Source organism: Mustela putorius, unplaced genomic scaffold (assembly GCF_011764305.1).
Source record: "Mustela putorius furo isolate JIRA1106 unplaced genomic scaffold, ASM1176430v1.1 tig00003962_pilon_pilon_pilon, whole genome shotgun sequence".
In the NCBI taxonomy this organism is placed as follows: Eukaryota; Metazoa; Chordata; class Mammalia; order Carnivora; family Mustelidae; genus Mustela; species Mustela putorius.
Window position 1 is genome coordinate 904,389 of NW_025422106.1, and position 25,983 is coordinate 930,371.

At 55.4% G+C, this 25,983-nt stretch overlaps 1 protein-coding gene across 1 annotated transcript; it reads right to left on the reverse strand.

The window, feature by feature from the left end:
- Window positions 1-345: 345 nt before the first annotated feature.
- Window positions 346-24,581, reverse strand: ERBB2 (erb-b2 receptor tyrosine kinase 2). Its single transcript, XM_004764644.3, has 27 exons — window positions 24,268-24,581; window positions 17,624-17,775; window positions 16,554-16,767; window positions 15,658-15,792; window positions 15,314-15,382; window positions 15,020-15,135; window positions 14,731-14,872; window positions 12,999-13,118; window positions 12,560-12,686; window positions 10,937-11,010; window positions 10,758-10,848; window positions 10,372-10,571; window positions 9,880-10,012; window positions 9,701-9,791; window positions 8,882-9,042; window positions 6,694-6,741; window positions 4,870-5,008; window positions 4,664-4,786; window positions 4,286-4,384; window positions 3,819-4,004; window positions 3,530-3,685; window positions 3,340-3,415; window positions 2,863-3,009; window positions 2,380-2,477; window positions 1,993-2,181; window positions 1,465-1,717; window positions 346-1,331 (listed from the first exon to the last, which is right to left on the reverse strand). The coding sequence occupies exons 1-27, from the start codon at window positions 24,338-24,340 to the stop codon at window positions 961-963; spliced, it is 3,783 nt and encodes a 1,260-aa protein (XP_004764701.1). The 5' UTR covers window positions 24,341-24,581; the 3' UTR covers window positions 346-960.
- Window positions 24,582-25,983: the final 1,402 nt, after the last annotated feature.

Consider the following 25,983-nt stretch of genomic DNA (forward strand, 5'->3'; position numbering starts at 1 on the left):
CACTCATAGCCAAGGGAAGGAAAACGAGTCACACAGTATGCATTACCTCCCTCCCCACCCCCCCAAGGGGAGGAAATAACCCTCATTTCCAGTGCGTGGCCTTAGGAACTCATTATTTCTAAACCAGAATGATCTGGTTGTCAAAGGGCTCTCAGATTAAAATCCCAACTTGAAGATTCCACCCCCCCACACACACACAACCCAAAAGCCAAGAAACAGGATAGTCTTCTCATTCAAGCTTTCTGGATTCCTAGCCACTCCCTCCAGAGAAGATGACTTGAATTTAAGTTAGGCAGGGGGTAAGGGTTGGCACAGAGCCACCCCAGACATAGGCTGATGCCCAGCTATTTTCCAAAATATATTTGCAAATGGAGAAAGTGGGTATGGAGAAAGGACACTCTTACCCCCACCCCAGGGTCCCACCCCTCTCCACAACACCCGCTCTCCCGGAGTCCTTATTTCATCTTTTTAAAAAAAGTAAAAACAAAACAAGAAAAGCACTCTGTACAAGGACTGATCTGGCGGCTTTGCTGCTCCCGTCTTCCAGGGCGCAGAGTTAGGTCTCAGGGACCGTCTCTGAATGGGCTGCTCTTGCTTAAGACTCTCCCTCAGAGCCTCCTCCCCTTCAGAGGCCCAGCTTCCCCATGTCCTTCAATGTCAAAGATCTGGAATAAGTGAGCTGCTCCCTCAGGTGAGGAGACTGGCTGTGGCATCCATGGGACCAAAGAGTTGGCTGGGTAGGGCTCCAACATCGCTCAAGACTCCCCAGTGCTGTCCCCTCCACCAACCAGGCTGAGCCCCTCTCTGGGACTTGGAGGAGGGTTGGTTCCTAGTGCAGCAGGATGCCCTGGATTCAGGGCCAAGGGCCCATTTCCTGCCTCACCCCAACTCGAGCCAGAAGTCAGGCCTTCCCCACTCCCTGAGGGTTCGGCAGGGCCTCGGCAGACTTGGACTTCTGGCTCACACTGGCACATCCAGGCCCAGGTACTCAGGGTTCTCTGCTGTAGGGGTCCCTTCAAAGGTGCTGGGTGGAGAGCCCCGCTCTGATGGGTCCTGGTCCCAGTAATAGAGGTTGTCAAAGGCTGGACTGAAGGCTGGAGGAGGGTGGGGCTGAGGGGCAGCCCTGCCCCGGGGTACCAAGTACTCAGGGTTCTCCACAGCACTCCCAAAGGCAAAAACGTCTTTGGCAACCCCATTCTTGCCAGGGGAGAGAGTCTTGGGGGACAGAGTCTTGGGCCTTTCCAGAGTGGCACCGGCAGGTCGAGGCGGTGGCAGAGGGCCTTCTAGGGGTGAGGGGGGCTGCGGCCAAACCTCCGGCTGGTTCACGTATTCTGAAAGGGCAAGGGGGGGTGCCTTGTTAGGGGAAGGAACCCATGAGTCCCCATTGCTACCACTGCCCCCCACACTCCCAACTTCCTCCCGCACTTCCCTCCCAATCTCTCAGGTTGGGCCTGGATTCCATACCAGGCTGGGGGCTGCAGGTCAGGGGGGCAACGTAGCCATCAGTCTCTGGGGGCAGGGGTGCAGTAGGGTCTTCGCTGTACCGCTGTAGAGGGCTGGTGTCCTGTGGGGGAAGGCTCTGCAGCCCCTTGGCTGCCCCCATTCCCAAGTCGCCATCAAACACGTCAGAGCCAGCCCCCTCTGAGGGTGCCCGTGGAGACTTGGGGGGCTCCTCCTCGGAGGGCTCCAGTCCCAGTGTCAGCTCACCACCGCCACTCTGGAGACGAGAGGGGATTGTGATGGGGTTATTCATGGATCTGGGATGGAGACTCCAAGGGAAGTGACAAGATCACAGGAGATAAACAGGTCACCACTGGGGTTTGAAACAGTCACCGTGGAGAGAAAGAGGTCAAGGGCTGGAAGGCAGGAGGAGTCCTCAGGAATGGTGGGGTCTCCATGAGAGGTGATAGGGGGTGACATAGGAGAAAGAGACCCTAGTCCGTGGGGGAGGGAAGTACGCCCACCCACCACAGTGTGACTGAGCGCACTGACCCTCGTGGATGAGCTGCGGTGCCTGCGGTGGGCTGGGCCCCCAGCACCTGGGGCAGGGTCGGGGCAGAAGAACCCCTGCTGGGGCACCAGGTACTCCTCAGCATCCACGAGGTCCCCCATGTCATCATCTTCCAGCAGCGAGCGGTAGAAGGTGCTGTCCAGTGGGCTGGCGGGGCCCAAGTCTTCATTCTGGGGAGGGAGACAGCGTGGCAGCCTCTCCTCGGCCTCATGCACAGCCTCCCCGGGAAGGCTCAGGGAGGACCAGGTCTGACAGATCCAGCAAGGGCTGGGCTTGGAGGCCTGGGACCGGGAATCCTCTTCCTTCCCACCCTCTGCGGGTGAATGCTCTTCACTCACAGGCAGGGACCGAGGGGAAAGGCCCAGTACCTGGATGACCACGAAGCGCTGGGGGTCCCTGGCCATGCGGGAGAATTCGGCCACCAACTCCCGGAACCGTGGTCGACATTCAGAGTCTATCATCCAACCTGGAGGTAGCACGGAGCTCAGCATCTCAGTTCTGGCTGCAGCCTGTGTGCGGCCCAGCCCCACTCTCTCCCCCTCCAGTCTGATCTAGACACCCGCCCCCCCTTGAGCGGGTGGGGTAGAGAAGACTCAGACTCAGGTCCTCAACTAGATCCTCTGAGAATCTCTACTAGTTTCCCCTTTCTATGTTGCATGTAAGTCTCTAACTAGCTGGTCTTCTAGAGCTCCTCTGGCCTGGTAGTGTAAAAGAGAAGTGAGACCCTTCCAAGGGCTCCTTTAACCATACTAGGGACCCTGCACTTGGTCCTCTCCCAGCCCCCTGGGAGGCCCTTCCACCCAGGACCTCTCATCCCTCCTCCAGGCAGCCAGCACAGCTCAGCCACGCACATTTGACCATGATCATGTAGACGTCAATGGTGCAGATGGGGGGCTGGGGCAGCCGTTCCCCCTTTTCCAGCAGGTCAGGGATCTCCCGGGCTGGGATCCCATCGTAAGGTTTGGCCCCAAAAGTCATCAGTTCCCACACAGTCACACCTGGGGCAGAGAAGGGGGTAGGGTTAGAGGTTGGGGTGGGGGGGAGGCAGGATGGCCCTTTAGTGCACTGAGCCCCAGAGGCTTTACCCAAGAGCCTGGCACCACGGGGGAAAGAAAGGAGGGGGTACTGCCAAGGGGCAGAAGCCACCCAGCCTATCCCTAGTCTCAGAGAAGTGCATAGACCCTGGCAGCCCCTTTCTTTCCTCCCACATTCATGCTAAAATGTCTCCATTCATTCTCCCATTGCTTCTCTCTTCCTCCCTCCGTGCCCTCCACACCAGGGCCATGGATCCTTGTCCATCTCTCCTCCCAACCCTCCCGGCCACACACCGTAGCTCCACACGTCACTCTGGTGGGTGAACCGCCGGCGGAGAATGGACTCCAGCGCCATCCACTTGATGGGCACCTGGGAGAGTGAAGAAGTTCTCAAACTAGGTGTGGTGGGGACATGGCTATTCTTAGAGTTCTCCCAGCGGCCAGACCCCACCCCACCTTGCCTCACCCTGCTCCCTCCTCTTACCTTGCCCCCATCTGCGTGGTACTCGGTCTCGTCAATGTCCAGCAGCCGAGCCAGCCCAAAGTCTGTTATCTTGACATGGTTGGGACTCTTGACCAGCACGTTCCGGGCAGCCAGGTCCCTGTGCACCAGCCGAACATCCTCTAAGTAGCTCATCCCCTGTGATCAGAGACATCGCTGTGGACCCCACTTTGGCTGTATTCTCCCAAGAAACCTACCATCCTGGCCCTGCGTGGAGAGAGAGGCTTGCCCTCAAAGACACCCGCAGAGCCCAGGTCCTCCAAGCGCGTACCTTGGCGATCTGCACACACCAGTTCAGCAGGTCTTGGGAGCCCAGGCGCCCACGATGCTCTCGGACGTGGTCTAAGAGGCAGCCATAGGGCATAAGCTGTGTCACCAGCTGCACCGTGGATGTCAGGCAGATGCCCAGAAGGCGGGACACATATGGGGAGCCCACGCCAGCCATCACATATGCTTCCTGGTGGCAAGGATACACACTGAGAGGGAGTGGGAGACCAGAGCCCCCCAACAACCACACACCCCTCTTGAGGGCCGAGGCATCACTGGGGACCCTCAGTCAATCCAGCCCCATCTGTCACAAACCAGAACCGTGGCCCACAGGTAGGAGGTTAAGAGTCGAGGTTTGGATGACCACAACATATTTCCCCAAGCCCCAGTGAAGAGAGAGAGACCAGAGCCCAGACCTGCAGTCTGGGGTTCCCTCATGTACTCCCGGCTGGAGAGGGTGGAGGGGCTTACGTCCAAGATTTCTTTGTTGGCTTTGGGAGATGTGTTTTCCCTCAACACTTTAATGGCCACTGGAATCTTCACATTTTCCCCATCAGGGATCCAGATGCCCTGCGCAGAGAGAGGAGGATGTGAGAAGGAAGAGGGCACACCAGATCCAACCTGCAGTCATCCGGAAGGTCCTTACTTGTGTTCCCAATGCCCTGTCCACCACGGGGCCAACCCCACTATTTAAATCCCGCCCTCCTCTCCCTTTCCTCTTGTTCCAGCCTCCTAAAACAGCACCCCTCCTCCACCCTGCTCTCAGCTCTCCTGGCCACACCCCCACACCGCCGCTGGGACCGCCCACCTCTGGGACCGCCCCCTCGGAACTTTGGCCCCACCCCTGACCTTGTAGACAGTGCCAAAGGCTCCGGATCCAAGCACTTTCACCTTCCTCAGTTCTGTCTCTTTCAGGATCCGCATCTGAGCCTGGTTGGGCATGGCTCCGCTGGGCGTCAGCGGCTCCACCAGCTGGGGTGAGGGAGGTGGTGCGTCAGTGACAGAGGCTGGACCGCAGACCCCAAACCAACAGGGAGGCCCTCAGACAGGCTCACCTCGGTTTCCTGCAGCAGCCTCCGCATCGTGTACTTGCGGATCTTCTGCCGCCTTCGCTTGATTAGGATGCCGAGGACCAGCCCCACAAGCACGGCCAGCAGAATGCCCACCACAGCGGCAATGATGGACGTCACAGGGCTGAGGGCGGAAGCCAAGGATAGTGTTAGGGAGTGAGGAACAGGCGGGGCCGTGCAGGGATGATGGAGGGGCATTCTTCCAGGAGGGGTGAAGGAGATGCAGGTCACTAGTGTTTGGTAAGTAAGTTGGGGGGTGCCAGGGTGGCTCAGGTCATGGTCTCAGGGTCTTGGGACCAAGCTCCCTGCAGGGATCCAAGCTCAGTGTCAGGAATCAGCTTGTTCCTCTACCTCTCTCCTGCTCATTCTCTCTCTCAATAAATGAAAATCTTTAAAAAAGGCTGGGGGGGGTCGGGGGGGCCCTGGGTGGCTCAGTGGGTTAAGCCTCTGCCTTCAGCTCAGGTCATGATCTCAGGGTCCTGGGATCAAGCCCTGTATCAGGCTCTCTGCTCAGCAGGAGCCTGCTTCCCTCTCTCTCTCTGCCTGCCTGCCTCTCTGCCTACTTGTGATCTCTCTGTCAAATAAATAAAAACCTTTAAAAAAATAAATAAATAATAAAAATTTTAAAAGGGGGATAGTTGGAAGGATGACCCATGGACTCCATCCTCTCTTTCTCCCTTGGCTCCAACCACCTTGGAGTGGTGGACACTTCTAGCCCTTTTTAACCCCATCTCCAAATTATGTGCCTGCCCATGGCTCTAGCCTAGAACTCTGAAACTTCCTGACAAAAATCACCAGGGAGCTGGTTAATGGGCCCAAGTCTGGAGCCCCACTCCCAGCAACTCTGACTGTGGTATGGGGCGGGGCCCAGAAATGCACACCCAGTGATTCTGATGTTTGAGCCAAATTTTTCACCCATAGGTCATGATTTTCCACACCCCCAGCCTTGGTGCATTCCATTACTTCTGCCTGGACCACCATTTCTCCATAGGGTCATCGTTCCAGCCTCAGCTCATCCTGGGACAGATGAAGCTCCTGGGGGTTGACCCCCGCCATGGCCACGCGTGCCCCCCTCCCTTGCTTGGCCAAAGCCTGGCACACCACAGACCTCTCGTGAATGCTTGTTTCACGGACAAACAATTGCTGAGGACACACTCCGATCTGTTTTTGTCCCCAGAGTCTTTCCCAAAGCTCCCCACTGCCCAGAAATCAAGTCCAACCCTGTGGCCCAGTAGTGAAGGAAGGTCTATGCCCTAACCCGACTCAGACTTCATCCCTTCCTCCCTTCTGTGTGCTCACTCAGTGGCCCACCACACCAGAACCTTCAAACTGAACACTTCCTAGATGTTCCTGGCCCCTCCCCCACCGTGACACCCGGTTGCCTTCTGTCTAATGCAAGTGACCTACCTTCAAGGCCTGGCTCAAATGCCACCTCCTCCTTGAAGCCTCCCCCACCCGGTTAAGACTTCATCATCTGCTCCAGGGCAGTTACACTGTCTTCTCAATCTACCTTTTATCCTGGGAGTTGAATGCTCCCTTTGTCCCTTATGAGACATCTAGCTACTCAAGGGTAAGGAGATAGTGGCGGGGTCTTCGCCATCTTTTCCTGTTCCCCGCCCCCTAGGCATCCTAAGGAGGTCCTCCATCCACTCGTTGAAACAAACTGAAAGGGGAATCAACAGTGGGAGACTAGGCTAGGAAGGGACAGGTGTCATGTCAGGAGACCCCCCCCCCAAACAGCAACAACCACCCAGGGACTGGTAGGGGGTTGAGGGGCAGCATAGGGCATGTCCCGGGGACTGGGCTGACCTGGCTCTCTGCTCGGCGGGGCAGCCCCTCTCGTCCAGATCCGCACAGCTGCAGGAGAGACAGACCCATCAGCCACGCTGAACACCACCTCCTGGGCTTACTCCAGCCTCACAACCATCCTGGGATGGCAGTGGCTGGGCTATTAACCATCTGACAAAGGCAGAAACTGGACTCAAGGTCACCAGTGCTGTTCCTACCACCCCACAAGGAGATTCCTTCTCTGGCCTTGAACTCGAATTTCCTGCTCCCCTCCACCTCCCTGGAATTGGGAGGGTAGGAACTGAGGGGCACCCAAAGGAGCATCAAGTCCAAAAGGACGGCCACTTCTGCTGCAAAAGAATGCCAGGGGAGAAAACTGGCCCAACGTCTGCAGGGGACCGTTTGGCGACACCTAGGAAATCCTGTTTGTGACCCAGTGGTTCCACTTCTTGGGATAGACCCTAAATATGACAACACCTGTACGCCAGGGGGCACGTACAAGATGCTCACCCGTACACGGAGCTCAAGTGTAATAAAATACAACAGAAAGAAAAAGAAAAGAACGAGCAAGAAAAAAGAAAGAAAAAAAATACTACTACATCTGTGCTGCAGATGTAGTAGTTAAAAAAAATGGGTGCATTCACACGAAAGGACCCCAAGATACATAAACTGGGGGGGGGGGGACAGGAGGGAAGCGAAATACAGAACAGTGTACAGAGCATGACCCTGTTTGCATTAACTGATGTGTGCACACAAACCTGACGGTGTAGCAGAGGAACTATATGAAACTGCGGTTCCTTGACCATTTCTGACCTACAAAAACAGCACTCTTACAGGACTCAACTACTATAAATGTAATATATGTTTACGTGAATGTGTAGGGAAAAGCCTGGAAGGATGACAAACTGGAGTCAATCTGATGGTTCTTCCCAGGGGAGTGGAACAAAAGGGCACGTTTGCTTTGCCGTATTTATACTTTAATATTGCTGAACATGTTCAACATAAGGATGTATTCATGGGTCTCACGTGTAACTAAAGAACTAAATGAAAAATAAAAAATAGAATAGGGTAAATCACCATGTTAGGACATGGAAAAACATTGCAAGCTTCTGTTAAGTGTAAAAAAAAAGCAGGGGCACCTGGGTGGCTCAATCAGTTAAGCATCTGCCTTCGGCTCACATCATGGTCCCAGGGTCTTGGGATCGAGCCCCGCATCGGGCTCCCTGCTCAGCAGAAAGCCTGCTTCTCCCTCTCCCTCTGTCCTTCCTGCCTGTGCTCTCTCTCTCAAAAATAAAATAAATAAAAATCTTAAAAAAAAAAAAAGAAAGCAATTTGCAAACAATATGTATGGTCTATGATCTTATTTTAGTAAAAAATAGTATGTTAGCGTGTGCACAGATAAAAACAGTAAGAGAATAATAATGTATATTAACAGTTTATCTATTATAATAACATGTTAGAATGTGAATAGATAAAAACAACTAAGAGTAATTATATATATTCAAACTCATTTAACGTGGTATAATAATAATTATGTTAGCATGTGCACAGGTAAAAACTGGAGAAAAAATATTACAAATTATTAGCAGTGGGGATACAACTGCCAACAACATTCATTTATATTTCATGCTTTCATTAAAAATTTTTTTTTAAGATTTTATTCATTTATTTGACAGACAGAGATCACAAGGAGGCAGAGAGGCAGGCAGAGAGAGGGGAAGGGAAGCAGGCTCCCTGCTGAGCAGAGAGCCTGATGTGGGGCTTGATCCCAGGACAGCTGGATCGTGACCTGAGCCAAAGAGGCTTTAACCCACTGAGCCACCCAGGCGTGCCTCATTAAAAAATTTTTAACAGGGGCCCCCGGGTGGCTCAGTCAGTTAAACGTCTGCCTTCAGCTCAGGTCACAATCCCAGGACCCCGGAATCGAGCCCCATTCCTAGATCAGCAGGGAGTCTCCTTCTCCCTCTGCCTCTCCCACCTGCTAGTACTCTCCTCTCTCTCTGTCTCTCTCTCTCTCTCAAATGAGTAAATAAAATCTTAAAAAAAAATTTTTTTTTTTTACAAGTGCTACTTTGGGGATTAGAAAAGAACAAAACAAACTAAGAGTCTCAGGATAAGCAAAGGCAGAGTTATCCCCCTTTTACAATAAGAGCCCCAGAAAGGCTCCGGGACAAAGTGCTCCTGCCTGCAGAAAGGGCCTCAGACTCACGAGTGGGTGCAGTTGATGGGGCATGGCTGGCACGTGCCCTCCTCATCGGCGAACTTCCAAATGGGCATGAAGGAGAGGTCGGGTTTCACGCCACTGGGGCAGCGAGCCACGCAAAAGGGAGTGTCTTTGTAGTGGGCGCAGGCCACACACTGGTCAGCTTCCTGGGAGGGGAGGAAGGATTTGTAGGGGGCTGGCACCAACACCTCCCAGGGCAGCAGGACCTGACCCATGTGTCCCCTTCACGCTTCCCACTCAACAGCATGCGCTCCTTCCCCCTCAACCCCGCTCCTGGGATAGCCCAGACCTGCTGCAGACCTGCTGGGTCTCCCGCCCCAGGTCCCAGGCTTCAACCCCATAGGAGAGCCTATTACTAAGATAAAAGAGCAAGTTAACAGTAACTAATATGTAGCAAATCCTTCTGGTGCTTGAGCAGGGCACCAAGCCCTATTTTAAATTCATGCTTACTACTTTCCAGGGAGGTAACTCAAGTGATACTCATTTTACAAATGAAAAAAATCAAGGCTGGAAGCAGGGCCTGGATTCGAATCCAGATAGTCTCATGCCTAAGCACAGAGGTCTGACTGCCATGGCACAACCACAGCCAAGCACAGGGGCCTCCCTGGGCCGCCTACATGGTCCACAGGGTCACGTGGTCTGCCACACAACTCCTGCAGTCCCCAGCGTCCCCCGAGTCCTCAACCCTCCCCTCATCCAGGTCTGAACTCCGAGCCCTCTCCTGGGACAGTTGAGCAGACTTGGCCTGGTTTCCCTCCAGTCCTCGCTTCCCTCCCCACCAGCTCGAGCCCACCGGCAACTCACCGACCCAAAGCAGGTTACTGAGCCGTTCTGCGGCCGACACTCGGAGTGGCATGGGAGACAGTACCTGTCCTTCACATACTCCCGGGGTAGCCTGACAGAGGGGGTGGCTGATGAGGGGGGTGTCTGGAAGGAGCCCCTGGGCCCTCTCCCTGGCCGCCCCCCTACCCCACCCCGCATACCCCTGCAGTACTCGGCATTCCTCCACGCACTCCTGGCCCCGAAGGAATTGGCTGCAGTTGACGCACTGGGTGGGCCCCGGACCCCAGCAGTGCCCATGGGCGCACAGCGGGTAGCAGGCCAGGCCCTCGCCCACTGCAGTGAGGAGGAAGGGGTCAGAGGAGACACTCAAGGGAGGTTCCAGGTCCAAGTGACCCAGGGGAGGAGGCTGGGGGTGGTGGCCGTGACCCGGAGTGGTGGGTACAGGTGCTGGGCAATGCAGGGGAGGGTGAGGGGACACAAAGAGCAGAGGTTCCAGGACCAGAGAGGAAAGGCAGGTGTGGCAGGACCCAGCCAGAAGCCATGCCCAGAGGTCAAGCCAGCCAGAGCCGGTCAGGAACAGGCAACCTGCACGAGCCCGAGATTGCTGCTGCTAGGCTCCCCCCAACCCACCGGGGCACCCGGGTGGGTGCTTGGCAGACGGGGAGCGCGCGGTGCCAGGCTCCCTATCTTACCACACTCGGCCTCTGGCCGGTTGGCGCTGTGGAGCAGGGCCTGGTGCGGGTTCCGGAAGAGCTGGTCCCAGGGCACCGTGTGTATGAAGCACAGGTGGGCGTTGCGGTGGATGAGGACCAGCCCGCTGCCCAGTTCCCGCAGCGAGCGCAGCCCCAGAGAGCTGATGCCCAGCCCTCGCAGGGTCAGCGAGTAGGCACCGCTGTGGGAGGACGGTCTGGCTGTACCACCGACCCTCCCTCGTCGGCAAGGGCTGCCCTCCCCTCCCTCCCGTCCCCAGCACACTAGGCAAACTCCCGTGGAAGGTTTACTGCTGGAGCCCCCCCGGGGAATGAGTGCCCACCGCACCCACAGCCTCTCCTTGGGGCCCTGCTTCCCCGGTGCTCACTCATGCAGAACTCGTCCCCGGATGACTCGCAGGTTCTGGAAGACACTGAGGTCAGGCAGGCTGTCTGGCCATGCTGAGATGTACAGGTAACCTGCAGGCACAGGGGGAGGCTAGAGGTGTGGGGACAGGAGGAGGACCCCCGACCCCATCCGAGCAGCATGCTGAGAGGCAAAGCCCACCTGTGATCTCCTCCAAGGCCTCAAACACTCTGAGCTGCTCAGGCTGGAGGGGGGCAGTGTTGGAGGCTGGGTCTCTAGAAGGAGGATTAGGAGAGGAGTCAGCACGGCCAGGAAGCGGGTGGGCATGACCCCCGGAGCTGGCCCAGCCCCACCCCCCTTCCCCCTTCCATTAATGACTTCACTTAAACCCTTTGCCCATCAAGCCCGGCTGTTTTCATCCCGAGTTTCAAAGCCCAGGCCCTAGTTTGGCAGGGTCTGTCAAAACAGTATTTATATGCTTTGATCTAGAAATCCTACTTCTAGGAATGTGGCCTAGACAGACATTGGCTCCTGTTCCAGAGACACGTACAGCACAGAACTGTTTCTAAGAGCCAAAACTGATAACGACCTAAATACCCATCAGGAAATAGGGGAGCTGTTAAATATAAACCCTATCCACCCTGACTAGAGACGAAAATTAACATTTAAGAGCACTTTAAAAAAAAAAAAGCACTTAGTATCTGCCAGGTACCATTCTAACAGCACATGAATATTACTAACTCATTCACACGTTGTAACCACCTTGTGAGGGTGGGGCTATCCTTGCCCCCATTTTACAGATGAGAATATGAAGGTACAACAGACAAGTAATATGACCAGACTATAGGAGAGCCAGGTTCCAAACCCAGGCCACCTGGCTCCTCAGCCCCAGCTCTCGCCTGCGAGAGGCAGCCCGACACGAAGGGTCATGGCCAACTCTCCAGGGCAAGAGGCAGACAAGGCCCACAGTGAGCTCCCACTTTAAGTCAACCTCCTCAACAAAATTACTACAGCTATGTTCCTCTGCGTGTGTCCACAGATGGAGAATTGGTCTAGAAGAACCCACGCAAGCTGTCAGCAGTGGTTTCCTCTGAACGGGGAACACAGCTATAGGAAGGGTTAAAGGGAATTTTTTTTTTCTCCTTTTTTAACACATAATCTTAAGGAGGTCTCATTCACATGCAATAAAATGCACAATTTTAATGTCCACTTGGAGAAGTTTCGACAAGTGCATTCACTCATGTATCCACGACCCCAACTGATACACGGAATGCTGCCATTCACCCCAGAAATTTCTCTCATGTCCCTTTTCCAGGCCGCCCCCCCAACCCCGGGGACGACCACTGTTCTGATTTCTATTACCACAGGGCGGTTCTGCGTATTCTAGAGCCTCACGTGAAGAGAATCGTGCCATGGGGCCTCTCTCTTGCCTGGCTTATTTTGCGGGACATAAGGGTCCTGAGGTCTGTCCATGCTGTCGAATCCACCAGTGTCTACTTTGTCTCTTTTTTATCACTTGAGAATTCCAGTGTTTAGATATACCACCATCTATTAACCTCTTCACCTTCTGAGAGGCATTTGCATTATTCCCAGCTGGGGGCTATATGAATAAAGCCACTATGAACTCAAGGAGAATTTTTGAATGGCTGGACCGCCCTACAAGTGCATGTTTGCGGAGAACACGTCATTGATGAGAACAAGCCTCCCCCCACCCCACACCCGCCGCCACTCAGTCCCCAGAGAGAGGCTGCCACTTCTGGGCGCTCAGGATTTGGTGAGCGTCCTCAGACCACTGTGCCCGCCCTGCACTTCGCAGATCCTTACCCCTCAAAGCTCTCTGGCAGAAATGCCAGGCTCCCAAAGATCTTCTTGCAGCCGGCAAACTCTTGGATGTTGGCGCTGGTGACCGCCCTCACCTCCCGCAGGTGCTCCATGCCCAGGCCGTAGCACACTGTGGGAAGGGGCAGGGGTGAGGAGGGGCCATCCTGGCCCCCACACGGAGCATTAGGGCCTCCACTTGCGGGGCCCTGCCCACAGCCTGCACCCCAGCCCCCGGCCCTGGGGCCATATACCCCCTCACACACTGATAGGAGATATGGGGGAATGTGTGGGGCCGATCCAGGGAGGGCCAGGACAGAGGCAGAGGAAGGAAAGGACGGGGTCCCAGGAGGGTCTGAAGAGGGTCGGGATAGCGGGCAACGCTGAGCTGGGTGTGCAGAGGGACAGGAAGCGCAGCCTGGCTCAGGGTATGGCCAGCAGTCACCTCGGGCACAGGGCTTGCTGCATTTCTCACAACGCTGCGTTCCATCCTCAGCCGTCACCTCTTGGTTGTTCAGGGGACAGACCAGGGTGCAGGATCCCACATCCGTTGACAGGTAATTGTCTGAGGAGAGGGAGACCGTGGGTCCGGGTGCCCTGGCCCCTTATGCCACAACATGAGCAATGTCCCCGTGCCCACAGAGTAAACAGGACCGACCAATACTGAAATGCCCTTACTATGTGTCTGTGCACTTGACCTTCATTTACACCTCACAGCAACCCTATGTGATGGACACTGACTCCCTTTTTGTCAAGAGGGAACCAAAGCAATTTTATGTAAATTACTCGAGGTCTTTGTGCTATTAAGTGGAGAAGCCAGGACTTGAGCACAGTCCGGCTCTACATTCATTCTGACCTACCATGGGGAGGGCACAACCAGGACCCGAGAGCCCACTCCTGTCACCCATGATGGGAAGAAAGAGGGCCCTACATCCAAGGTCAGTCCCTGAATGCACATCAATAAATAGGGAAGCTGTTAAAAGAAACTCTGGCCAATCTAGATTATTGAATAAAAATCAGCAGTTAGGGAGTGCTCAGTATGTGCCAGGCCCTGTTGTAAGAGCTTTACAAATATTAACTTATTCAGGGGCGCCAGGGCAGCTCAGTCAGTTAAGCATCCAACTCTTCATTTCTGAGGTCATGATCTCCAGGTCCTGAGATCAGCCCTCATTAGGCTCTGCACTCAATAAGGAGTCTGCTTGAGATTCTCTCCCTCTGCCCCTCCCCCTGCAATCTCTCTCTCTAAAAATAAATAAATGAATCTTTTAAAAATATAAGAACTAGGGGCGCCTGGGTGGCTCAGTGGGTTGAGCCGCTGCCTTCGGCTCAGGTCATGATCTCAGGGTCCTGGGATCGAGTCCCGCATCGGGCTCTCTGCTCAGTGGGGAGCCTGCTTCCCTCTCTCTCTCTGCCTGCCTCTCCATCTACTTGTGATTTCTCTCTGTCAAGTAAATAAATAAAATCTTAAAAAAAAAAAAAAAAAGAACTAGGGTGCCTGGGTGGCTCAGTGGATTAAAGCCTCTGCCTTCAGCTCAGGTCATGATCACAGGGTCCTGGGATCGAGGCCCGCATCAGGCTCTCTGCTCAGCGGGAAGCTTGCTTCCCTTCCTCTTCTGCCTGCCTCTCTGCCTACTTGTGATCTCTCTGTATCAAATTAATTAATTAATTAATTTAAAAGAATATATATATATATATATATATATATATATATAAAAGAACTGGGAGCCTGGGTGGCTCAGTGGGTTGGGCCTCTGCCTTTGGCTTGGGTCATGATCTCAGGGTCCTGGGATCAGGCCCCACATCGGGCTCTCTGCTCAGCAGGGAGCCTGCTTCCCCCTCCCCTCTTCCTGCCTCTCTGCCTACTTGTGATCTCTCTTGCTGTCAAATAAATAAAATAAAATAAAATCTTTTAAAAAATAATAAAAATATAAGAACTCGTTCAAACATTATAACCACCTTACAAGGGTGGGGCTATCGTTCCCATTTCACAGATGAGAACACGAAGGTACAGCGGGCAGGTCACATGACTAGAATATGGGAGAGCTAGGTTTCAAACCCAGGCGGCCCAGCTCCTCAGCCTGGGCTCTTGGTTGCACCTGAGCTGCCATTTACATAAACCAGCAAACCAGCCCCCCTCCAAGCAAAATTACGAAATGACATTTGTCCCTGGCACTCACAGGGACAGGAGGTCACACAGCTGGCTCCGAAGGTGTACCGGCCCTCAGGGTTGGGCATGGATTCGAAGGTGTCTGTGTTGTAGGTGACCAGGGCTGGACAGTGTAGCTCACAGATGCCACTGTGGTTGAAGTGAAGGCAGGCCTGGAGGGGTGGGGAGTGGGTGGACAAGAGGGACAGGCAGCTGGTGGTCACTGGGCTGCTCTTCCCTGGTGTTCAAGGGGCAAGAGGGCCGCAGCCGGTGGGGCGCCTCTTGCCTTGCGCCCACCCTGGGGCCCCATGGGCACGTACCAGGCAGTCCGAGTGCTTGGGGCCCGTGCAGCCAGCCGCACACTGCTCATGGCAGCAGTCCGTGGGTTTCGGGCCCTTGCAGCGGGCACAGCCGCCAGCACAGACGGTTCGCGTCACTGTCAGACAAGGGGCAGGATGAGGCCTGGGCAGTCCCCCGCCGGGCACCAAACCCTCCCTGGCATCACGACCTCCCACTCGAGGGAAGACACCAAGGCCTGGTAACCCGCGCCTCGCCCCATGTCCCCTTTCCTCCACTCAGCCCCCTGTCCCCCAGATTCTGGGCCTAAGACTCACAGCTCTGACAGTCCCCGGAACTTGCTCCCCAGCAGTGGGGGTCTTTACAAGCTGGAGAACAGGGCTGGCCTAGGGACAGAAACAGAGAGACAGAGATCAGAAGGTTAAATACACAACAAGGAAAGACTTGGCAGGAACGAAGGACCCGAGGCGCACTCTAAAAGCAGAGGGAGGCAGGACAGAGGGCCACAGAGATGAAGAGACACGGAGAGAATGGGGTAGAATGAGGAAATGGGCAGGGTTAGCGCAGGGCTCGGATGGTGGGTGTAAGCCAGGAGTCTGGGGCTCCGGGCTGCCCAAGAAAGAGTGGAAGTGGCAGGCAGGGAGGGAGGAGCATGGCTTACAGGCCCGAGAGCGGTTGGTGTCTATTAGCGTGAGGGCCAGCTGGTTGTTCTTGTGGAAGATGTCCTTCCACAGGATCGTGTCCTGGTGGCAGAGCTGTGGGTTCCGCTGAATCAAGACCCCGCCCTTCAGGATCTCTGCAGGGTGAGCAATAATTAGCACCTTCCTCTCCTGCCGGCCACCTTCTGCCTTCCAGTGGGGCCCTCCTGGCTTCTTTAGAGGGGAGCAGGGCTCTTAAACTCGCCCCACAGAGAAGACACCCGCATCTTCTAGCTCTACCAGCCCCACCCCACCCCTGCTCCACATACACATGAACAACCTGAGTTCCAGGGAGGGGTGGGCTGTCCATGACCTGGTCCAGATGTCCACGTCACTCTCTCCTATCCTCCCACCTCTACCCCCTGGGCACACTGCCTCATGGTTAGGAGAGACTCTGGAGCCTGAAAACCAGCCTCATCACTAACTAGCTATGTAACCTTGAGCAAGTCACCCATTCACTGTAAACCTTTCTGTTTTCTCATCTGTAAAAAGAGCCTAATATTGATGCTTCTTTACAAGATAGCACCAAGATGGGATCCTGTGTGCAAAATAACCAGCCACAGAGTCTGGGATACTGTCAGCTCCGAGGCTGCCACATACAGTTACACAGGTTGTTCACTGCACATGGGTGCTTGGCCAAGAAGTGGAGAAACCCCAGCCTGTATCCTCATTACCAAACTGTGCAGGCTCATACAAGCCGTGACTTCCCGTTTCCCTTCTTCCCGGCACCTTCCTTATCTCTACCTGCATCCATCCTGAGGGATTCAAGTTCTAATTCACCCACAGCCTCCCATGGCTAGCGGTGGCCCCTGCCAGCTCCCAACATCGAGGAGAAGGTGATGGTGACAGTGATGACCACCTGTGAGGCTTCGAAGCTGCAGCTCCCGCAGCCCTCCTGGGGCAGCCCCTGCCACAGAGGGGCCCCCCTCGGGCGAGTCTCCATTGTCCAGCACGGCCAGGGCATAGTGGTCCTCAAAGAGCTGGGTGCCCCGTACAATTCGGAGCCTCTGCAGCGGGACCTGCCTCACTTGGCTGTGAGCGATGAGCACGTAGCCCTGCACCTCCTGGATATCCTGGGAGGGAAGAGGGTCGCGGGGCTGAGGCAGGTCTGGGCCCTGGAACACTACCAGTCCCCTAAGACCCCCTCAGGGTTACCAAGGGCTTGGGATCTGGGGCCAAGCCCCCCTCCACTGAGAAGTCCAGTTCTCTCAGGCATAAAGACCAAGGCCCCTCTCCACCTCCCCAAGTCAGATTCTTGTAGGGTCAAGACGGTGGGTGGAGCACTTTTGAACTGAGAGCAAGCGTCCCACCCGCTCTGCATCTCAGCTTCCTCGGCCATGAAAGGAAAAGACCTGCGTGAGAGGATGTCTGTGATTTGATCCCGCATCACGCACATGGCCCCAATCCAGGTCGCAGTGGCCACAACCCAACAGGCTGGTTCCCGCTCTCTCCCGTTCATGAGACGCTTTCACACACATTTCCCATTTGATAGTTTCCCAGAGGGCAGTCTACGCCTCTTACTGCTTCCAAAGCCAAGGGCCAAGACCACACTTGCATAGCTTGTTAGTACCAGAACAGGTACCTAGAACCCGTATCTCCTAGCTGCCCACTCGCCACTCCAGGCAGGGCAGGGACAACGGCTAGGGCAGGGGGACGGGGGGAAGGGATCATGCTGGCAAGAGAGCAAAAAAACTTAGCACAGAATCGAGTCCATTCCACCCCGAGATGTCCGTGGCCTGCCATGTCACAGAGAGGGAGTCAACCAGTCTTGCAGCAGCAGAGACAGGGGGCAGACATCAGAAAGGACTTCCCAGTTAAGGAACCGCAACGAGAGCAGAAACAGACAGCACCCTCTTCTCTCAGCACTTATTGGCATAGGGCTCCGCTCAGCTGGAGGCAGAGCCTGGCTGGGTCACCCAGGGGCCTCACCTGCAGGAAGGACAGGCTGGCATTGGCAGGCAGGTAGGTGAGCTCCAGGTTACCCTGCACCACTTGACAGGCCTGGTAGAGGTGGCGGAGCATATCCAGGTGGGTCTCGGGACTGGCTGGGAGCCGCAGCTTCATGTCTGTGCCGGTGCACACTGGTGGGAGGGAGGGCATGGGTCAGAGGGCGCTGCCCAGGGGCTTCTGCAGCCTGGCCCCTCCTCCACACCCCCCCTGCCCCCGAGTCGTGCCATCTCGAGGGTGAGAAAGCACAAGCGAAGGAGCCTTTCCCATGTCCCTTACACCTGCAGGAGGCACAACTGCAAAAGAAGGTTTGCAAGTTTGGGAAGAGGAGGGAAATCCAAGGAGAGGCCCCTTCTAACGTGGCCCATCCAGAAGGGGCCCCCACTGTGCCAGGCCTGGGGAGCCTGCCTGCCTGATACAGCGTGTTGGCTGGCAAAGAAAGCCTCCCTTTGTCCCAAAGGCCCGACCCATGGCCAAGGGGTAAAAATCCCCCTAGAGAGGCCATGATGAATCATGCATCTTCGGGGTACCCCCTGCCCCTCTCCCAAGCAAACAAACTCAATTTGTTTGCTTGGGAGAGCACCCCATTCCAATACCACCCACATGCCAACCTCTTGGCAAGGGATATCCACCCTCACAATGCCACCCAGGAAGTCGGGTAGAGTCACAGCTGGGGCATGGGGACCCCTAGGGGCCTGGTCACTTGCAGGGACCTCTGGAATTCCCCCAGCCAAAAAAAGGAGTATCAGACCCCCAACAATGGGCATCCGGACCCAGGCCACAGACCTTGGGCCTGGACGATGCCTCCTCTGATGGCTCCTGTGCTGGCACTTCACCCTTGCCACCTCCTCAGGGCAAGGCTCCAGAACCAGCTGGCAGAGTCTTTGCCACGAAACGCCTGCCGCAAGGGCACTACGTCAGCTCTGCCTACCTGCCCGGTGCCAGCCACCAGCCAAGGGGCATCGAGCCGAACTGCCTCCCCAGCCCCCCTGGGCCCCCACAGGGTGTCGCTGAGCCCAGAAGGGCCTACGAAGCCCAGGAATCTAGAAGGAAAGCCAACCCTAGTGAGGGGCTACTGTGGACAACCGCTGGCTCCGTGCCTGCCAGCAGGGGGGAGAGTAAAGTGCCCAGTTGAACTCGTTTTTCTGCTCTGGTGAGAAGATGAATCACCTAGCTCGTCTTGCCCAGGAGGGTGTGCCGGGGTTGGGGGCGAGGTGGGCGGAGGGCACCCCCAGAGACACAGCCCACAGGTGTCTGAGCCACCTCAATTCCTGTGGGCCGCCACCCTACCTCCCCCAGCCTACAGGGGACAGTGGTGGCGGACTCTAAGGTCTAACAGCAGGGCTCCTGCTCTCCTAGCAACGTGGAGCCTGAAGTCCAGTCCTGGGGACCTGGGCATAACAAAAGATCCCTCTGCCTCCCAAAAGCTGGGAAGAGGCTAGTGGGGCAAGCTCCTGGGTTCCCTCCTGTGGGCCATGAGCCGACAGTCTACCAGTAAAAGCCAGTGTGGTCTCTTCTCCCACCCCTGGGACAGAGAGGGAAGGAAGCAGAGGAGGAGGAGGAGGAAGGGGAGGGCCCAGAAATAGAACTCAAGGGTCCCTCTCTCCAGACTCCCAAGAGAAATAGGAGCTGGGGATGGCAGAACAGGCCCAAAATAACGCCCGCTGCAAGGACCTCCCGCGGCCTCAGCAGCCTCAGCTGCTCTGTAGGCACAGCTGTCTTTAGGCCCAGACCCCAAAGCTCTGGCCCAAGCCTGCCCAAGCCTGCGACAGGGACAAACAGAGCTGAGGCAGAGGCTGTCTCCACCCCCTGAGGCCCTCTGCCACCTCTAAGGGACACCAGCTGTGGCAACCAGGCAATAGGAAAACATCAACAATGGGAACACCCAGGGCAGGGACATTAACTGAGCACCTACTGTTTGCGGGCAGGCCCTCTGGGCGGAGTTTCAAGGACTGCAAACTCTTATCTCCCAAAGAAAGCTGAGGCAGACAGGGCTAACTCTCCTGAGATCATCAAGCTTGTAAGCCAAGAGAGGTAGGATTTGAACTTGAGTCTGACTTTAGATCCTACATTTTTCACTGGACACGGACAAATTCCCCCTCAATGCCTGGTGCAAAGGGAAAGACACACCAATTCAGTTGATGCCACTGATAAACATGATAGGCTCTGGGCAGGGAAGGGGGGCTGCGCTGAGTCCAGGACCAAAGAGTGGTAGTCCCGCCCCGCTAGTGAGTTTGTCTGTGGCTGATTTGAGTCTAAGATTCTTTAAGTATTTGCAACAGGTGGCAAAATTGGTACGGAGACCTACTCTCTCCCAGGGAGCTGGAGGCTGGCAGGCAAATTCCCCCACCAAGTTGACATGAAGCCAAGAAGGGCCTCTTGTCACCTCCCCTACCTCTCTGACTCCTTCCCCTTCACCAGGAAGCTCAGCCCCTCCCACCACTCCCCTTCTCCTCACCAATCTCCTCCTCTCCAGTCCTCACCAGTCCCCCATATCCACCCAGCCTCCACTGACCTTCTGGAGGAGGGGGTGGGAAGTCCTGTTCTACAGAGGGGCTCTGCGTCTCCAGGACACCTGACCTTCAGGGGCCCCGATCTCCAGCTCTCTGGTGCAGCACAATGATGCAGGACCAGCCCAACACCAGGTAAGAGTTTGCTGGATGACGATGGATGGATGGATGGATGGATGGATGGATGGAAGGAAGGAATCCAATCAAGAACTTCCAAACCAAAAGATCAGTTGAAGCAGTGGTGCCCATCCCTCTGCTCAAAGGCTGTTCAGGGTCTTTCATATCCCCTCCGGCTGGACCTCAGTGTCAAGGTTCGGTCCACACTGTGGGAATGCTCTCAAGAGGGTTCTTTCCTCCCCATGACACTTCAGCCCCAGATGCTTCTTTTGCTCACCAGCAAGAGATACTTCCTTTGGTCTTCATGTCACTACCTGCACCCCCAAAGCTCACCTCCCCCAGACCCAAAGGGTAAGAGCCCAGGTGGGTAAGATGCCCAGAACTCACCCACCACACACACGTGGTGTATCAAGGCCAATATCAGACAAGGGCCTGGGCTCAGGGTCATTAAACCAGAACCCTAGCTGGGCTGCTTGTGTGTGACCCTGAGCAAGTCCCTGGACCTCTGGGACAGAGTCCACATCAGGTTCATCTCTAGGCCCAGCAGTGCCTATGACTTTGCAGGCACTCTCAATGAATATTTAGTGACCTGAACTTGGCTGTAAGGATGGCATAATAAAACAATAACAACTCTTACTCTCTGCAGAGAAGTTAAATGAGAGTTAAATGAGATAATGAATCAAAAAGCAGTCTGTAAACACAACAAGGCTTTGTAAACAGAACTGAGACAACACAAACATTGGCTATCATAATTCTCCCACTCCTGGAGAGCACACACCCCTCATGCCCAGGGGTGGGGAAGAAAGGTGGCCCCAGCAAGAGATGGAGGTCTTCCCACCGGCAGAGGCAATGTGGTGGTAGTGGGGGGACCTCTTTCCAGATCATTTCAGCACCCAGGGGTACGCACAACTACTTGGGCCCTCCTCCAGCACCCCCCAACTCTAGCCCCCTACTGGCTTCTCATGCTTCCACTCAGCTGTCCCATACCCTGCAGGCCCCCCTGGGCAGGACAGGGAGGGAGAGGACCTCGGTGGGGCCCAGCTAACTCCCCTTTCTATAGCCTAGATAAAGGAGGTCATTTGCCAGAATTACAGAGTAGCACCTCTACCCCAGTCTGGCTACCCAGCGGCCCCTGAGGCTTTACTCACCCCATTCCTGTGGAATAGGATAAAACTTCACCCAACTCTTTTTTTTTTTTTTTAAAGATTTTATTCATTTATTTGACAGAGAGAGAGAGAAACCACAAGTAGGCAGAGAGGCAGACAGAGAGAGAGGAAGGGAAGCAGGCTCCCTGCCAAGCAGGGAACCCGATGCGGGGCTTGATCCCAGGACCCTGGGATCATGACCTGATCCCACTTAACCCACTGAGCCCTCAGGCACCCCAAAACTTCACCCAACTCTTAATGCTTCCTCGTTAGACATTATTATTGGGTCTAGACATGTTTGGGTCTCTCGGAAGCCATGGATAAGTCACTTCACTTTTTTTGAACCGTGTATACCTACTTCATGGGATTGTTGCAGAGATGAAATGAAACCATCCGTGGAAAAGAACCTGGCACGTAGATAGCACACTGCACTTTTTTTTTCTTTCTTTCTTTTTTTTTTTTTTTAATTTAAGGCAAGAGAAGTTCATATAGCAGGAGTATGGGTAATTCCAAACCAAGAGAAAATAAAAGGTGCTTTTGTATTTGATTGCCCTGTGTTTTCCCTTTTTCCATTTTCCATTTCATTCTAGCATTTCATTGTTTTTTTTCTTCTCCTTGAATATTAAAATGTAGTTACTTCCCCCAAGTATGGTAAAAAGGAAGTTGTTGGAAGAATCGTTTGGGAATTAAAAATACGAGCTCTGCAAGATAAGAAGTATGTGTTTACTACACTTGACAAAACTTTGACCTCTAAGGATGGATCCTACGGGTATCAGACTGAGACCTCACCTGGGGGGGGCCGCGGGAGGAGGGGGTGGCACTCAGCGGGGCGTCTGCTTGAGAATCTCTCTCTCTCTCTCCCTCTGCCCCTCCCTCCTCCCCCCCTTTCTCAGAAATAAATAAATATTTAGGAATGGATCCTGGCAAAATCCTGCCCCTCCGGTCCTCTCCATCTCCTTTCCTTCAAATTCCTGCCCTAGCCCTCAGCCCTACCATACAACAGGGACACTGGAGGCAGCTGGGCACAGCGCTGTTGCCGCCACCATTTTCTGCCCGACACGCCCAACATCTGTCTTTGCACCCAGCAGCGCAGACGGAGGGGTGAGATCGACCTGAGGAGGCCCCAGTTGTCTGTGGGAGAACCGAGCCCTCAGATCGGCAGCAACCCCGTCTGACCACACAGCCCAGCCTCACCCATCCCAGCAGAAGGTCAGGGCTGAGGGCACCCGCCTGGGAAACAGGGAGAAGGACGGGCTCCCAGGAAAGCCGAGCCTCCTTCCTGGGAGAGAAGGTGTGGGGCCACCTCCCCTTGTTTACAGCAGATCTGGCCCAGCACCTTGAGGGAGTTCCTCCTGAGGGCAGAGTTCAGCTAAGTCCCCAAGCCAGCAGGGAGACTACTGTTTGGCAACACTAAAGCCCAGACACACAAACACACAGGCCACACAACACCGGAACACCCAGGGACAAAACCCCTCTGATAACACAGCAGCGCTCAGCGCCCAGGGGCAACACACACACAGGATGACACCCACCCCTTCTCCAGACTCCCTGACCAATGGAGACCACCCACCACTCCCAGAACACTCTTATTTCGTCTGGCCCGCTGCAACCCAGGGATGCAGGGAGCAGTCTCCACCATTGTTCAAGGTTGACCGATACAGGGACTTCCAATGTGTGCTTGCGGGTCACACTGTCCGGGATCCAGTCTTGGACCCACCACTTCCTTGATGCTATTTAAACCTCTTTAAGCCCCGGTTTTCACCTGGAAACCAGAATACCAGCAGGTCTCCTCTTGTAGGGTCGGTCTGACGATTTAAAGGAAGGAATGCACACCAACCGCCATGCACCATGCCTGGCATAAAGTGTCTTTCCAGCCCAACTCAGCTTTACCTGTCAGTGCATCCAGAGGGACAAAGTGGGGCAAAACCCACACAACACAGCCCCCACCACCAACCTTCCCCACACGCAGCATGAAGGACGATCCAGCGCCCGGGTACCCGCGTCTGGCTGGATTTCTTCAACTTTCCTTCTCCACCCCGCCCCCACAACTGCCCAGGAATCCCTCGCTTGGAACTCTGGCCCTCTTGTGCCCCAGACCAGGAAACCCACCACCACCCGTCCGTGGTCCATGCTCTCCAAAAGTCACAAAGCGCACAGTCCCCGAGCTGGCCCTAAAGAAACTCGCTCCCAACAAACGTCTCCCCCTCCCCCCACCTCAGTCTCCAGCGTGAGGCAACCCTGCAGTCGGACCGGCCACCCTCTCCCCGGCCCGGCTCTGGCCGGACAGGTTGTTTTCCCCCCCACCACCACCCCCCTCCACACCCCGATCCTGCCCGAAGCTGGAGCAACTAAACCCTATCCGCTGCGGGCAGGGGGCGGGGGACGGGGAGGGGGCAGGGGGAGGGGCAGCCGCAGGGACCCCCGAGGAATCCAGCCCAGTCCAGTCTGGAGGCGGAGGCTGCCAACTGGAAAGGCTTTGAGAAGGTCTGAAGGGGCTCCAGAAAGGGGAAAAACGCTCACACACATGCCCCATGCAGTACCACCCTTTGAGGGCAAACTTTCTGAACAATTTCAGAGAACTTTTCTGACAAGTTCCCAGAGCCTTGGCGGAGTCTGGAAAGCGCCAGTCTCCGGACCAGGACGCCCCTAGGGCGTCTTCGCCCCCTGCCCCACCTTCCCGGGGGCCCCCCTCCCCGCCCCGGCCGGCTGCCCGCCGCGCCGGGACCGTCCGAAACCGCAGATCGGCGAGCTCGCGTGGCCCCCCTCTGCCCCCCGCCTGCCCGGAGACTTCGGCGTGAAGCCCCGGGCTGCAGGGTCGCGTCTCCGCTCCGCGCCCTCCCCTCACCAGACCCACCTTGGGTGCCCACGGCTCCGGAGGGCAGGAGGGCGAGCAGGAGCCCCCAGCGGCACCAGGCCGCCAGCTCCATGGTGCTCACTGCGGCTCCGGCCCCATGGCTCGGGCTGGACCGGGCGGCGAAGGGCCGAACGGCTGCTTGGGGTCTCTGCTCGGCTCCCGGGGCTCAACGCAGGGCACTCTCAGCTCCACAACTTCATTCTTGTACTTCCTCAAGGCAGCCCTCCTCCTCCACCTCCTCCGCCTCCCGTGATTGGGAGCGAGCGCGCTCCCGGCTCGCCCCCCCACCCCCGCCACCGCATTCCAGCGAGTCCCTGGGAGTGGCAACTCCCAGCTTCACTTTCTCCCTCGGCGCGCAGGCCTGGGGTGCGCCCCTCCCGGCGCCCGGACGCCGGGGTCGCCTGCGCACTTCTCGCGCGTTCCCACGGAGAACCCTACAGCGGGGGACGCCGATCGCCCCCCGGCCCCGACACACACACACCCGGGGGGGAGTCCAGGGCAAATGCTTCAGCCTGCCATCCTTAACGTTCCTTGAAGTCGCAGGTTTCACCGCAGACGTTCCCGGCAAGTTCGCATCCTACTCCATCCTGTGCCTATTTAAAAAATATATATCCAACAATGGTTCTCCCACCACATCCTCAAATCAAATTGATAGTAAAGGGGATGGGTGGGTTGTGTTTAACTTGTGGCCTCCGGGACTCCCTTGCCTACCTTCTCGAATTTTGGGGGCATCTCTTCCAGGTTGAAAAGCACAGTTTTAATACTGGGTCTACAAGTTTGGAGGAGAGTCAAATTGAGGCGCATCCAACTTAATCTTTCGAAGAACATTCCTCTCTTGGTTTTAGGGGGACACTGGGCTCCCAATCCATGCAAAGTTCTTTTTTTGTCCTTTGCATTTTACTAGCGTGTCCAATTCTGCCTACCCACTCTGCATTCCATCTGGAGCCCCAGATCCTGCTCTTAAGGCCCAGTGGGAGATAGGATGGGTTGACAGAAGGAAGGTGTGTTTCCGTTGGAAATTCCAACCAAAAATGCATGGGACATACTTAACACATTAATCGTTGTTTAGCTGAAATTCAAATTTGACGGGGCATCCTTATTTTTTACTTCCTATGTCTGTCAAACTCTAGTTGGAATGCCTCGACCAAGAGCAGAGCATGCCTGTGCTGGTCAAGAGGGGATCAGAGGCATCTAGTGAGGACTGGAGAATGAAGGACACCAGCATTTCTTAAACTGTTTTCATATTCCTAGCAGCATTATAGGCAGGGGTGGGGGTGGGGGTTGGGATCAGAACCACCTGGGTTCAAATCTCCAGATCGGCCACATATTAGCAGTATGACCTTAGGCAAGTGACCAAGTTTGCTCACTCGTAAAACAGCATCTGGCATACTGTCCCAGGGATTAAAGGAGACAGTGTTTGCGAAGTGCTCAGAATAGTATGGAGCACAAGGTAATTGCTCATTTAAGTCGCAGGTTTACTTACACTGGGAAAGATGCAGGTTTTGCGGTGCTTGAATTTTGAAATTTGGGGGGCTCCCTTCAAGATAAGGAATAAAAAGTTGTGAGCACAAACTTATATACATGTATACAAATGAGGGGCCTGGGGCTTACCCTTCTTTAACACCACGGGAATAGTCCACCTCTGGCTTGAACTAGCAATGTGCAAACTGCAGGTTAAGTTCTCTTGGAAGGTCAGTCATCAAACCAATTTAGATG